This window comes from Arvicanthis niloticus, chromosome 1, assembly GCF_011762505.2.
Source record: "Arvicanthis niloticus isolate mArvNil1 chromosome 1, mArvNil1.pat.X, whole genome shotgun sequence".
NCBI classification, from domain to species: Eukaryota; Metazoa; Chordata; class Mammalia; order Rodentia; family Muridae; genus Arvicanthis; species Arvicanthis niloticus.
The window spans coordinates 18,801,221-18,815,786 of NC_047658.1; the positions used below are offsets into that span (position 1 = coordinate 18,801,221).

At 50.4% G+C, this 14,566-nt stretch overlaps 2 protein-coding genes and 1 long non-coding RNA gene across 10 annotated transcripts in view; 1 reads left to right on the forward strand and 2 right to left on the reverse strand.

Annotated features, from left to right (window-relative positions):
- Aldh16a1 (aldehyde dehydrogenase 16 family member A1) lies at positions 1–12,768 on the reverse strand. The gene is made up of 17 exons (XM_034501524.2): positions 12,627–12,768; positions 8,141–8,243; positions 7,082–7,208; positions 6,367–6,545; positions 6,205–6,282; positions 5,844–6,025; positions 5,607–5,759; positions 5,057–5,242; positions 4,616–4,711; positions 4,286–4,422; positions 4,068–4,173; positions 3,841–3,971; positions 3,232–3,399; positions 2,880–3,081; positions 1,255–1,440; positions 921–1,043; positions 1–261 (listed from the first exon to the last, which is right to left on the reverse strand). Exons 1-17 carry the CDS (start codon positions 12,714–12,716, stop codon positions 100–102), a joined length of 2,409 nt encoding a protein of 802 aa, XP_034357415.1. The 5' UTR covers positions 12,717–12,768; the 3' UTR covers positions 1–99.
- Positions 12,641–14,566, forward strand: part of Pih1d1 (PIH1 domain containing 1) — a 5,851-nt gene continuing 3,925 nt past the window's right edge. For 2 of the 8 annotated variants that reach the window (XM_034501526.2, XM_034501530.2), the window contains exons 1-2: positions 12,641–12,779; positions 14,326–14,419. In XM_034501526.2, coding sequence (XP_034357417.1) covers positions 14,330–14,419 — 90 coding nt within the window. In that variant the 5' untranslated portion in view covers positions 12,641–12,779; positions 14,326–14,329. The other 6 variants (XM_034501528.2, XM_034501532.2, XM_034501533.2 and 3 more) reach the window with 6 other exon arrangements.
- The window catches only part of LOC143442287 (uncharacterized), a 513-nt gene continuing 208 nt past the window's right edge, over positions 14,262–14,566 (reverse strand). Inside the window, exon 2 of the long non-coding RNA XR_013110329.1 lies at positions 14,262–14,445. This is a non-coding gene — a long non-coding RNA (uncharacterized LOC143442287). The remainder of the gene's footprint in view (positions 14,446–14,566) is intronic.

Consider the following 14,566-nt stretch of genomic DNA (forward strand, 5'->3'; position numbering starts at 1 on the left):
TCAAAGTCACTCAGTTTATTAGAAGCCATGAGAAATCAGAGAAAAGTTCCAAGCACTTGGTGTCCCTGGGCGTGAAAGATGGAGTGGGTGGCTTTGGCATCAGTCCCCCATTGGCAGCCACAGGGCCTTCGTTCGTGCTGCGTGAAGACTCAGCTCCTGTCCTGCCCCCTGGACCTCCACATCCCAGGCCCTTGGGAGGCCCCTGTTTACCCACACAGACTTGAGGTTTCCTGCAGAGGCCCATTCCACAAACTGGGAGCCCTAGGATGGAGAGATATATGATTACGACTGCCAGTGCCAATTTAGTTGCCAAACAGCTGCTTCCTTAGCAACCAACACCTGTAAAAGACCTAAAGACCTGAGAAGGCTGGACATTTAGAGCCTGGCCAACATTCCTTTTAGATGCAGAGGAAGCAGACGCAGGGAATCCTCGTCTTCCCCAGTTCAGGGCTCGTGCCAATGGGGACTTCTCTCATCCAGCAACAGTGGTTTAGGAGGGCAGAGCCTTGGAATGTTGCTGGGGTCATGCCTTGGCAATAGGTCTTCCAAAAACCATGTCTTTGGGCGAGGGAGGCTTTAGGCCCTTGTTAGGACAACTGTCTTTCTTTGAGCAGCAGTGGCACACACCTTTAATCCCAGTACTGGGAGGCAGAGGCAGGCAAATCTCTGTGAGTTTAAGGCCAGCCTGGTTTACATAGTTCTAGAACAGCCAGGGCTACACAGAGAAATCCTGTCTGGAAACACTGTCTCCCCCATCCCCCCAATGAAAGACCCTCTTCCTTTGTGACTGAGCTTGTACCAGGGCAGGACCTCAGCTGTTGTCAAGGTATTTCTCCCTTTTAGCAAAAGAGGTCCTTAGGGGATGAGGCCACACTCCTAGCACAGAAGTCTGTTGGTGAAGGTTAAGTACCCTGAAGTACCTGGGCAGAGCCGAAATACCACAAGGCCTGGACATCCTGATGTAAGGCCAGACAGCGGGTCAGGTGGTCCCGATCTCCTGTCACTACATTCACCAAGCCAGCAGGAAACAGAGTAGCCATATCCTAGGATGAGAGAGTGGGACAACTGGGGTTGACCATCAGTAAGGGCAGGCTGAGGAGTGGGCATCTAGCAGTGGCTGTAGGGGCTCATACAAGGAATAGGACTTAGATGGGATGCTGGAACTCATTACCATGGCTACCCAGTAGGGAGGAGGCTAGCTGAGCTCCTGAGGACCCAGGAGCAGCAGACAGGAGGGGAAGCAGGTGATTTTACCTGACAGACCTCCAAGGCCAGCAGAGGACATGCCCCACTGGGTACTAAGACCACAGCGTTGCCATGGGCCAGTGCAGGAGCCAGTAGTGACACAAAAGCCAGCAGAGGCCACTCATCTGGGCATACCACAGCCAGCACTCCCAGTGGTTCTCGAAGCCGGAGCACAGGGCCTTTCAATCCTGTGACCTACAGGGACAGATGACAGACACATCAAGGACAAGTTCCCAGAGGCCTCTCTATTGCCTGCCCCATTCTCCCACATTTGACATGTTCCTAGCTCCAGAGTAGCTTCAGTAAAGTGTGACCAGGGGATGCTGGTTCAGGGCCTAAGACTCTGGAGCCCAGTGGCCACTCATTAGTTTCATGGATCAGCACGAGTTACTTCACCTCTCTGGGCCTTGGGGCCTTGAATCTGCCGTGTGCCTGCCTCAGTCTATGGAGTAGCCGAGACTCGGCTTGGGACATCAGTGTGTTTTGAGGTATTATAGAGTGCTCCAACCATGCTACAATAGGCAAGTGCTCTATCACTGAAACGTATTCCAACACTTGTGTCTGGTTTGTATTGAGACAGGGGCTCCCTTTGTAGCCCAGGCTATGTAACCCAGGCTGGCCTTGTACTCAGAGATCTGCTTGCCTCTGACTCCTGAGTACAGGGATTAAACTCAGACACCACCAATCCCCAGCTTGATTGATTGATTTGATTTTGATTGATTGATTGAATTTTGGTTTTTCAAAACTCTGGGCAGTTCTGGCTGTCCTGGAAGTTACTCTATAGACCAGGCTGGCCTCAAATTCACATAGATCTACCTGCCTCTGCTTCTCGAGTACTGGAATATGATTTGCTTTTTAATTGCTTGTGTGTGTGTGCACAGTTACATGCTTTGTGAGTGCTAGAAGGGAGGGTGAGACCCCTGCAGCTGGAGTTACACGAGGCTATAGGCCTCTGACTTGTGTGCTGAGATCAAACCCGCCCTCTGCAAGGACAGCTCCTTACTGCTGGGACTAAAGGCACACACCACCATGCTCAGCAGTGCCTCTGGTTCTTTGACACGGGATTTCACTGTCTCCATTTTACAAATGTTGAGACCATGGGCTGGAGAGATGGCTCAGAGGTTAAGAGCACTGACTGCTCTTCCAGAGGTCAGGAGTTCAATTCCCAGCAACCACATGGTGGCTCACAGCCATCTGTTATGGGATCTGATGCCCCCTTCTGGTGTGTCTCAGAACAGTGACAATGTATACATATACATAAAATAAATAAATCTTAAAACAAAAAAAAATGTTGAGCCCATAGGCCTGCACCTCCATGCCCACTGCGTGTTTACAAAGCCTTCTTGAATACAGTCAAGCCTACATTACTTAGATTTTAAATGGCATAATCTGAGAAGTTCCTACAAAGTGTGCACTCATGAGCAGCCCGCTTTCCTGTAAGCACTGTAAGCCTCCCTCTGCCTCTGAGCCATGGGTTCTCAGCCAAGCACTGATCTGTCTCTCCTCTCATCAGAAGTTAATTGTATTTTCTAGAATTTCTAGAGCTAAGTCTGGATTCAGGCCTGGTTCACTGAGCCTGGGTTCTGACTCTTGGCTGGCTGGCTGCCCCGTCCACCTGCTTAGAGCTGTCTCACCTGTAGTGCCTGGCCTTGGTCCTGAACCTGGGTGCCCCATATCTGGAGTCGCCTCACACTCAGCTCCACTTCAGTCTTGGCAACTGTAGGCACTACTCCGTGTCTCTCCAGTTGTGAGACCAGCATTGGCTTCCTACGCTCCAGAGCAGCCGCCAGGGCCCACAGCAGGCTTGCTCGGGCCCTTGGAGACTGGGCTCCCCAGCTGTGGGCAAACAATGCAAGTCGGGGTATAGCTTGGCCTTAGCTATTCCCACATGGCCACCTCTCTCCAGAGCCTCAATCTAGGGCTCAGTCCCAAGTTTACTCCCAACCCAGCTCCCCTTACTTCTGAGCTTCCATTTGAACCTCTTACCCAGGGGCAGCCTGCTGAGCAGTCTCTACAGCACCGTGGATATCCTTGGCTCCTCCCTCAGCTACATAGCTGGAGACTTTGCCCGAAGAATCTTGGATGGGCCTGGAGCTCTGGGTCCCAGGAGACTGGAAATGGCCCCCAACAAACAGCCCATAGAGAGGTGCTGAGCTGCAGAGTGGGATAGGAGGAGGCTGAGTCCACACAGGCCACTGGCAGGTCTACTACACTGGTTGGACCTTTCAGTTCCCAGGAACCTTCTGGACTCAAATTTCTATTCTCATGAGCTTCTAGGAGGATTCAAACACCTGCTCCCATGAGCCTCTAGAGGATTTTGAATTCCTACCCCATGAGTTTTTGGGGTCATCTGAAACTCTTATTGTAATGTGCCTCTTGGACACTCTAAATTCCTATTCCTATGAGTATCTGGGTACTCCCTGAATTCTTGCTTCTGGAAAAACCTCAAACCATTTAGTAGAACTGAGATTCTCTTTATACTTGGGGTTAGGACCCAGAAAGCTACACTAAAAACTGGCGGCCCCAAGACTGGCTCTAAGCACCCCCTCAAGCCCCCAACTCTTACCCTCCACTACAAGGGCTGCAACAGCTCACCTAGGCCCTGTTTCTGGCCCAGACAGCAGGCTGGAGGATACAGCAAGGCCAAATGTGTCGTAGTTGAGAGTCTCACAAAGGAAGGACTCCCGGGAAGGTGTCCCTAAGGGCTGCAGGTACTCATACAGGCCCTGTGAGAGGTTCATAATCACCAGGAGGCCAGATGGTCTCAAGGTGACTCGAGAGGTACTAGGTGTCAAGAGATACAGAGGCGGATGGGCACTCACATCTGGACCTCCATGCCAGGAAGACCCGCTCTCCTTGCAGCCACCTGTAGGCACTGCGGGGTCTCGGAGGCCGTGAGCATTGATCCACACTGTGCCTACCTGGAGCCTATGAGGCAGGTAAAGACACCAGGGGAGGGAGAGATGGAAAGCTGGGTGAAGGGGGAGGGAGACACCTGAGGGAGGCAGGGCATAGGCAGGGGGAGTAAGTACCAACTGACCCATAGCCCAGCTCCAGGGCCTGCCCTAGCCTCTCACTCCACACACTGGCGCTGCCTCCTCGAGGTGTTCCATTGGCCAGGGCTAGTGCCTCCTTGACGGTGCGGAAAGGAGAAGCCATAACCACAGGCCACGGTACCTAGAAGAGGTGACAGGTGTTAGCTGGAGAGCAAATCCTGCTGTCAATACTTTTACCCATTTGAGGAAGTCATAGTGTTCACAGCTACGGGTCACAGGGTCATGCAAATAGTCTCTAAGGTTCAGGGCTGTTATCCACAAGTCAGTGAGGATGGAAGGGCAGGGCAGGATGACTGCAGTTTCAAGGGCCTCACCTCAGCCTGGGCACATGGGGCTGCTGGAGGCAGACCAGAAACCAAAGCCGGAGAGAAGAATGGGCTGCCAGAGGGCACAGCACCAGCTTGGAATACCTAGGAGGAGGAGATATAGATACAGATGCCTGTCCTCTCTAGACCAGGGGTACAGCTCATCCCTCCTCAGGAACATCCAGGCTTCAGGTCCCTCCTAAATCTAGCTATCTAGGTCCCAGCCCTCCTCCTTCAGGCCCAGAGGTCCAAGCCCCAGGCTCCTCCTTCAACCTGGGCATCCAGATCCCTAGCCCTCCTCCCTTAGACACTGAAGTCCAGGCCCCAACTTCCTTCCCCAAACTCAGGAGTCCAGGATTTAGACCCAGGGCCTTAGGGTCTGGGACCTTCTTACTCACATAGGAGTTGGCTAGTCAAGGTCTAAGACTCCATTGTGCAGTTGGGGCTCACCTGTCCACCCTGGCTTAGGGCCTCATTCACAAAGCTCTGGGCCAGGTCTCGGGCAGCAGCTCCTCGAGCCCCCATGTCCACAGCCCCATCCAGTCCTCGCCCACTCCGTATCTGTGCCATCCTGGCCTGGAGTCGCTTCATGGCTTCATCCCATACAGATTCCTGGATGAGGAGCCTGAGTCCCCCCTGTTGGAAAAAAGGCATCAAAAGTGGCAAAGTCAGGGGCAGTGTATGGAATGGAGAACAGGCTCCCACAGAGGGTGGGCCTCAGGGATGCAGGAGCAGCAGCAGGCAAGAGGTGCACTGCAGGGAACTGGCAACTTGCCCAGAATGGTGGCATATACCTGTAACCCCAGGAGGATTAGGAATTCAAGGCTAGCCTGGGCTACATAGTGAGTTGGAAGCCAGGTTGGGCTACATAAGACCCTGTCTCAAATAACAAAAAGTCCAAAGAACAGAAATTAAAAACAAGCTGAGAATGAACACCTCAAGTATTTGGAGAGATATGGTGGATTCCTGGACTTAGGGGACATGAGCATACAGATCTCACCAGGCCGCGGTCTGACCAGACGGCATCTACAACACCCTCCACAGCTGAGTCCACGTCTGCTGAGTCCATCAGTAGCAACAGTGATTCTGTGCCCAGGGCCAGGCTCAGCTCGGCTCCGCTGCCTGCTAGAGTCTGTCGCAGACCACGTCCTTCCTGAGGGAACCCCATGGGTTACAGTTATGGCGGGAGCCTCTTGGTCCTTAGCCGTGCCCATCCCACTCCCAGCCCTGAAGATACCTCCACAGGTCCACAGAAGGCCACCTTCTGGACTCCAGGTTGGGAGGCCAGGACAGGCCCCATCGAGGCAGGGCCACATACCACATTGAGGATCCCTGGGAAAGAGCCAAGCTCCCCTGCCAGCTGAGCCAGGAGGAGAGGTGTTGGGAAGGATGGGGGCACGAGGGCCACCACAGTGCAGCCTGGAGAAGGGGAACAACCAAGGAACCCTAAGTCCAGCCTCCAGCTTTTTTCAGATCTGAGTCCAGACCCCTACCCTCCCCTTACACACCCAGGGGTCCAGGTACCAGCCCTCTTCCTTGGACCCCAACCATCCTTTCTGAGAAAAGACGGGGGGAGGGGAACCAGAGCCTCTACCTACCCATAGCCAGGGCAGGGCAGACCCTCCACATCATGTCCAGGAAAGAGAAAGAAGTCGGCAGGATGAGGCCAATGACTCCTGCAAAGAATCCATAATGAGGGGATGGACGGGTTGGTTTACTGAGTCAAGAGGGCTCTTTGAGGACCCAAAGGTTCTCCTCACCCATGGGCTCCCAGTCTGCCAGGGTGTTATCCTGGGCAGGTGCCTGCACTGCATGGTACTGGAGCAGCTGCTGGGCCAGTGGCACATCCCCATCGCGAGCTTCTCGAACAGCCCGTCCAGTGACCAAGGACTCCAGGGTCCACAGCAGTCGCTGGTGCTTCTGAATAACCTTGGCGAGCCTTCAGAGAATACAAGGAGTTGGTCCATGCTCAGAGCAACCTGGACTATAATCCCCACAAGATCCTAGGGATAGGTCCATGGTTTATCGGGGACAGCAGGTACCAACGCTATATAGGAAATGTAGTCCAGGAGAGTGTCAGAACTCTGTGTGTGGGTGCTGTAGAATGGTCCTGGTCACTGATTACCAGCCAGTCCCAAAGATAACTGGGAACTTGAATCTTGGCCTCTGATTCAATTGCATTATGGGAAATGGGATCTTTATAGCTGACTCCGCAGTGTGATGGGAAGCTCGGAGCTCAGACTCTAACGAAGTGCTAAACAACAGGGCTCTCATGGTATTCTGATTCTACCAGTTCCAGTGAACCACGAGGAACAATGGCTGTTTCAGCTACTGAGCGCCACATGCATTCGGGAAACATGAACCATTAATTCAAAGGGATCTGAAGAAATGGAATCACTGTTTGCGCAGTCTTCTGGGAATCCTGAGGGACAAGGCCCATCTCTTCCTCTGTGGGCCTTATCTGTGCTTCCTCACCAGGTTAGGTGCTGGCCCCGAGCAGCTCCAGGGAGTTGGCTCCAGGTCTTGAATGCTATCTTTGCAGCCTCCACAGCTGCAACGATGTCCTCAGCCTCTGCTTGCAGGCAGCTGGCCAGGTCTTCTCCTGTAGAGACAAGTGGGGGCCCAGACAGGGGCAGGGGGTGGGGGGAAGCTTGTGTCAGAAGTTTCTTGTGAGTCTCAGGTCTTCCTCTAGTTACCGGTCACTGCTCTGACTGAGCCCTGCAGGCAGGAGCTGGCTTTCTTTTCCTTCTTTCCTTTCTTACTCTGATTTTTAAACTTTTTGTTTCTTTGTTTGTTTTATTGATACAGGGTTTCTCTTTGTAACCCTGGCTGTCCTAGAACTCTCTCTGTAGACCAGGCTGGGCTCAAACTCAGAGATCTGTCTGTCTCTGTCTCCTGAGTGCTAAGATTAAAGGGATATACACCAACGCTCAGCTGTGCTTTTAAACTTGTATCTCTCTGGAATAAGTTATGAGTGTTCTGCCTGCATGTATGTATGTATAGCATACGCATGCAGTGCCTACAGGAGTCAGAGGTCAGATTGTCTGGACCTGAACTTTCAGGTGGTTTTGAGCAGCCTGATCCGGACATAGGTGCTAAGTACTGAATGAACCTGGGTCTTCTGAAAGAACAGTACACACTTCTAACCACTAAGCTGTCTCTTCAGGCCCTTTCTTCTTTTTTAAAGTGTCTCACTATGAAGCCAAGGCTGGCCTGAAATTCACTCTGTATTTCAGGCTGGCTTCAAACTCATGATCCTCCTGCTTCAGCCTCTGGATTGCTGGGATTAGAGGTATGAGCCATTATACTAGGCTTGAGGAAGGGAATTTAGTAGAGAGAGGCTTCCAAAGCCTTTGGAGGCACTAGGAACTATAATTGCTGAGACTGTCCTCAGGAAAAATGAGAACTCCCACTCCTGCCACCATCAGTGGTTGTCCCTGCACTCAGGGGCTTGAGCCCAGATATCAGGGATGGCATGGCTGCCACCCTGAGAGGGATCTTTGTTCCTCCTGAATGACTGGGCTCTTCAAAAACCTGTGATGGGATCCTGGCAAGGTGCTGGCTTCCTGTGTTCTGGCTTCAGCCACGTCCCATTGACATAGTGGCCCAAGAGGCGGTTGTGGGCGTCCAGCCAGGCCTGGAGGAAGAGAGGAGTTTGGAGAAGAGCCTGTGAGGCGGCTGGGACAGCTCAGCCTCTTGCTCTCCTTGAGGGGAGGGACGTTGGCACCCTTTGCCCTCAGCTCATCCTTCTCCTGTCTGCCTATACTACCAAATTATACTTCTAGCCTCAGTTTTTTTGTTTGTTTGTTTTATCTTGTTTTGTTTTTACTATGGCTAAAACATTATCTGAAACTCATCACATTAGCTATTACCACAGCTACAGCCTGTATATGTATAACTTATATACAGCCCCAGTACTCGGGCCAGCCTGGGCTACAATGGGAAGATCTTGGACGCTATTTGTTCTGTTTCTCTCTTTTTGAGACAGGATTAAATGTAATGATACCCCAGGCTGGTTTAAACTCACTGAGGTGTCATGAATGAACTCCAGACCCTCCTGTATCCATCCCCTGTGTGCACTACTATGCCTGGCTTAAATGTTGATATCTCACTTCCATACACAGAGACATGACCTTAAGCTAGCTTTGTTTCTGTGGAAACATAATTTGTCAGTGGTGTTTTTGTTTATTTATTTGGTGCTGGGGATGGAGCCCAGGGGCCTTGAAAATGTTAGGCAAGAGCTCTACTGCTTTGTTTATTATTATTAACACTATTCTTATTTTCATTTTTCAAGTTAGGGTTTCTCTGTGTATCTCTAGCTGTTCTGGAACTAGCTCTATAGATCAGGCTGGCCTCCTGCCTCTGCCTCCTGAGTGATGGAATTAAAGGCTTCTGCCAGCATGGCCAGGCTTAGCCAGGGGTTATAATACTGTGCCTCTGGAGAAAGGGGAAGGAATCGATACACAGGAACAGTCAGCAGAGCCACGTTAGCTCCTTCTGTGACCTTGACTCAGCTTCCTCTCCACACATGCTTCATGCGGCTTTCTCTTGCTCCTTAAATTTTCTGCTGTTCTCAAATCCAACATCTACTCTCCGCTTTCTGATGTTTTTCCTTATCCTGACGACTGGCCCTGTCATTCTTTATTTACTTTTTTTTCTTAAAGCCCAATGGGCTCAGTGTGAACCACATGTCTATAATCCCAACATGGGAGATGGAGAAGAGAAGAAGCAGGAGGTCACTATGATTTAAAGGGTAGCCTAGGCTGCAGAGAAAGACTGTCTCAAAAAAAAAAAGAAAAGAAAAGAAAAGTGCATGGTATGGAAATCCTCAGTTGGCTGAGCACTCGCCGTGCAATGAATAAAAGAACCCGAGTTCAGTTCCCAAGATCCACGGGAGAAACATGGATCAAGGCATACACGTTTGTAATCCCAGTGTTAGGAAGTGGAGGAGGAGAATCCCTGGGGCTCAAAGAACAGCCAGCCTAGCCTGCACGGGGAAACCTAGCCTAGTGAGAGAGCAATTCAAAAGGAAGAAGGCTGGTGCAGAAAAGCTGACTCCAGAGCTAAGGGCTCCTGCAGACTACGTACAACAGCTCACAGCCACCTGCAACTCCAGCTCCAGGGATCCAAAACCCTCTGCTGGGCCCCTCGATCACTCATGAGCATGTGCACATGCATACACACAGACATATAATCATAAAAAACAAAAAAGAAACCTTGGCAGGTGTGGTGCTGCACACTTTAATCTCAGCACTTGGGAGGCAGAGGCAGGTGAATGCTTGTGAGTTCAGGTCAGATTGTCTACCTGGAGCATTCCAGGCTAGCCAGGACCGGTTACCTAGAGAAATCCTGTCCCAAAATGCAAAACAACAACAACAACAACAACAACAACAACAAAAAAAACAAAATAAAAATCTTTTAAAAAGAAAAGAAATATTGTCACCCAAATGTTCCAAGCTGCAGCAATCACAAGGACAGAGCCATTGGAAGTGGGGCCGTGTGAACGTGAACTGGAAACTAACCACGATGATTGGCAGTTAAAGCTAGGCCAGTGCTAGCTGGGTAACAAAACCCTTATCTGCTAGAAATAAAGACTCAAATATTTATGCAAGAGTAGCATAACAGCTGGCATCTGTATAAACTAGTCTTGAGAGAAAGGAAAAAGCACCAGCAAACACTGGCCTGCACGTCGTTGTTGAAGCCAAGTGATGAATACATGGGAGTTCCTAACATCAACTGCTGTGGAAAAGATGGAAAACAAACTCCCACAAGAACGTCCACAGGGTCCCGGCAGGCCACAGGAGCAGGAGCGAAATGCCTATTGGACACCAAGAGCTTTAAATGTCCCTAAGTAGCCAAGACAATTGATTCCAGATGAGTCTTGTCAGGGAACTGGAGCCAAACGGTTGCCAAACTCTGGAATTTTATTTTCAAGAAAAATCAGTATCCAGGATGTTTAGTCTGGATTAATTGTTCAATAAATGACATTTCCAAAAACAAAGCTCAAGCCAAAGAAAACATGTTTGCTGGTTGAGTTGCCCAAAGAGTGTAAACCTGAGACCTTTGTTGGGGGCAACTGATTGGGGTGGGGGGATGCACCAGAATCCAAGGCATGGTGACAGGCCCAGCTGTTTATCTTGTTTTTTGAGACTGCTTAGCTGATTTGGAACTCAACTCTCCTGCGTTGGCCTTCCAAATGCTGGGACTGCTGGTTTGTCTACCACATCCAAACTCCTTTAAGCGTGTGTACTATGGGCAAAATTACTTCGATCGTGAGCCTTGTGTTCTGTCACTAAAATAACAAAAATAATCCCCTTTCTGCTGTTGTGAGGATTAAGTAAAATCGTGCTTAGCAGAGGCTGGCACAGTCTATCCATCCATCAATCCCAGCCTTCAACCTATTATTGCTACTTAGAGGCATGCCGCCTCTAACCAGCTTCCAGGGGTCTCTGAATTGTTCCAAATCCTTTTTAGTTACGCCAACAGTCCAGTACCTTTTAACTCCCTGGCTGGAGTCTCCACTGCAACTGTTCGTCTAGGAGCATAAAGCGCAAACAACACTAGCTCCATCTCGCTGGGATGGACTCACAGCAGCCCAGTCACCAGAGCCCCTGTCTATTCTATCCTGGACTCTCCATGCAGGAACACTAAACAGCCCCAAAGCCAGCTATCAGGGTTGGGGTCCTACTCTTAACCAGCATTTGGGTGACATCTCTTGATGAACCAGTCTGCCTCCATCTTAGGCTTCAAAGCCTCTTAGGGTAAAGACAAACTACGTTCTTTCCTGTTTATGATTAAATCTGTTTCTCAAGGATTGGGTTATGTCCTACCTGTAATCTTAAGTACAAACAGTTCTGTACTGCCTAGTCCTTCAACCATGTCTTGGTTTTGAAAAGATATTATAATCATTTTGCAGCCCTGTGTTTCAGAAGGTTGCTATGGTTACCATTTTAGGAACACCTTGCAATATGTCTGCCTCAGGAGGTCATTATAATGCTTATGTTCTGCTCGGTAACCCCAGCTATTTGCTGGCTAAATCCTCTACCCCCAAGCTATAAAGACTTTGCCTTCCTCACATCCAGGACTGACTTCTAGAACCCAGACTTATTGGGGAGGTAGCTTGTGTACTCAAATAAAGAAAGCTTGTTTAATTACTTGTTTTAGTTACTTTGGCCATGATGACTTGGGGTCAGTGATCTTTCTCCTCCAATCTTTGGGTTCAACACTCTAAACTTTATAAGAGTGTTCTATGCTGTCCTTCCAAAGTTGCAGCCCTTCTGTAATGCAGGGACTCCTCTTAGAGTCTAAAGACTCTCCAACCTCCTTAATACTTGTCTGGATGCTGGGAAGAATTTCTGAGACCATGGACATTCTGATTGGCCCTTGGTTTGAAAGAAAATCCCAGGAACCCTAATCACATTCCACTGGGACTGCAAGAGGGTTCTGGAGCCCTGGGCCAGGAGACTCTAAAGGAATAATAGAAATGAAATAGGGAAATCTCCCAAAGAAATCCATCAAACTTGGGAAGGGGAGGGGTAGAGAATGAGAATCGAATGAGCCAGGAGGATCAAGAGAACTCATATGATGTTCAAAGGGGCGGGGGATCACAGAGCACCGTAAGGAAATTCAGACAGGGGAAGCAGTCACAGGAAGTTTTGAATCAGCTTGGGGTTCTGAACGTTCCAGTGAGCCTCCGAAGTGCCAGGAGCCGCAAGGACCCATGGTCCAGCAAGGTGAAGAAGTCTCAAGAAGACCAGGAGAGATATGGGAATTTAGTGACCACTCGTTACTGAAGGGTTCTGAGAAAACACCACAGTGGCGTTCAGGACCATAAATGAGAACCATGACCATCACCGCCCAAGGCCAGGCGCCCAGGCAAGGCTTCCAAAGCATAACCGGAATCACGCGCGCTGAGAGGGCGGGGCTGCCGAGAATGCCGCAGTGGATGACGGGAGCCCGCGCGCCCAAAGCGGCCAAGAGGACTTAGGGAGCAGACAACCGCCGCAAGGCAAGCCCTCACCAGTGCGCATGCGTGGCTCTCCGGTACCGGTCCGTACTCCAGCGTCGTGAAAATCTCACGGGTACAGGGCTGTACACGCGTAGCCGCCATCACTCGCCGAACGTCTTCCGCGAAGGACTGGACGCTGGACGTTCTACCTAGAGGAACTTGGAGGTCCGAAGTGCGGCACCGCCCACTCCAATCCAAGGGGCGGGGCCAACAGGGCCGGGCAGCGAGGTTTAGGCCGTGACCCGCCTACTTTAGAGCCACGCGATGCGGCCTGTGGGCAGGCGCTGGGAAATGTAGTTTCAGGGAGAACAGAAATGGGTAGGTGGGTGGGTGGGGTCCCGCATTAACAGAAGGGCTTCGGCTATTGTCACTTTGAGGTCTTGGAGCTATGTTGTCCCGGCTGGCTTCGACTTTCAGAGATCCACCTATCTCTGCCTCCTGAGTGCTGCTATTAAAAGCGTGTGCCAGCACACTGGCTAAAAAAATATTTATCTTTCTTTGTATGGGTGTTTTCCCTGAGGTACGTCTTTGCACTAAGTGTCTGCAGTGCCTATTGTGCCCGGAAGAGGGCGATGCAGGCACTGGGCTTGAGTGAGCCCAGGGGCAGTTGTGAGCCAACATGTGGGTGTTAGAAGCTTCACTTCAGACTTCTCTAAAAACAACATGTGTTCTTAATTGCTGAGCTTTCTCGCCACCCCAAATGTTTTTCTTTCTTTAAAAGAAGCAAAGATTACTTTTATGTGCATGAGTATTTTGCCTGCATGCATGTCTGTGCATCATGTACATGCAATATCCCAGGAGGCCAGAAGAGGGCGACGGATCCCCTAGAACTGGAGTTACAGGGGATTGTTAGTCGCAATGTGCGTGTTGGGAATAGAACTCTGGTCTTCTGGAAGAGCAGTCGGTCAGCGCTCAGCCGTTTAACTATCTCTCCAGCCTCCTCCGCTTCCATAACTTCTTTATAAGCAAAAACATTCATTTTGTTCACAAAGGGCTATTAATAGCACTGTGTAGACAGTGTGTGTTGGGTGGAATCGGACCCAGAGCCTAACACATGATAGACAAGAGCAGGAGATACTAAAGTTTTCAAAGTGCCAGTTCTGCACTGTAACGCCTGCAGTTGAGGAAGGGCGGAAATGTAGGTTTTAGTAATTCAGGAAGTGTGTCATGGGGGGGGGGCTCAGCTGTTTCTTTTGATTGGTTGGATGAGAGGGAGGGCGTGGCTTCAGGTCTTCGATACAAGTGGTCCGTGTGGGTGCCGGCTTTGGATGATAGGGCGCTGAGGTGGGCTTAACGGTGGCTACTTCATTTCCTTAGTTATACCGACGCCGGAAGTATGGCTTTCATGTACGCATCGGCCAAACAGGACCGATTAAGATACCCAACAGATTTGAAAACGGAGCATTCATCATAATGGGACTGTAGACCATTCTCAGGACAGATTTTAGGATTCTGGGTGGAGTACTGTGTGTATTCGACTGGCTGGGAGGTAATGGTGTACGCCTTTAATCCCAGCACTTTGGAAGCATAGGCAGGCAGGTCTCTGTGGATTCGAGGCTATCCTGGTCTACAAAGCATTCCAAAACAGCCAGGAAGGGCCACACAGAGGAAACACACACACACCCCGAATCAACTGTGACCCGACAGTAGACTGGCTTCGTTTATCTGGGAAAAGTTCTCCACGTTTTAGACGCTTGGGACTTTTTCCTAGGGCCATGGCGGACTCGACGTTTCTGGCACCAGAGCTAAGCGACGCAGAGTCGATGGGTGAAGAGACGGTGCGGTTTCAGGAGTTGCTGCTGAAGGTGGGGCTGACTAGACTGGTGGAAACCTGGGTATTTAAGAATCTATTATTAATTGCCACTCAGAGAGGCAGCTTCAGTTCCCAGAATGCCCTATGGCAGCAAGGAGCCCTATGGGAATTGTAGTTATTTGGTTCAAGGTTTACTAGG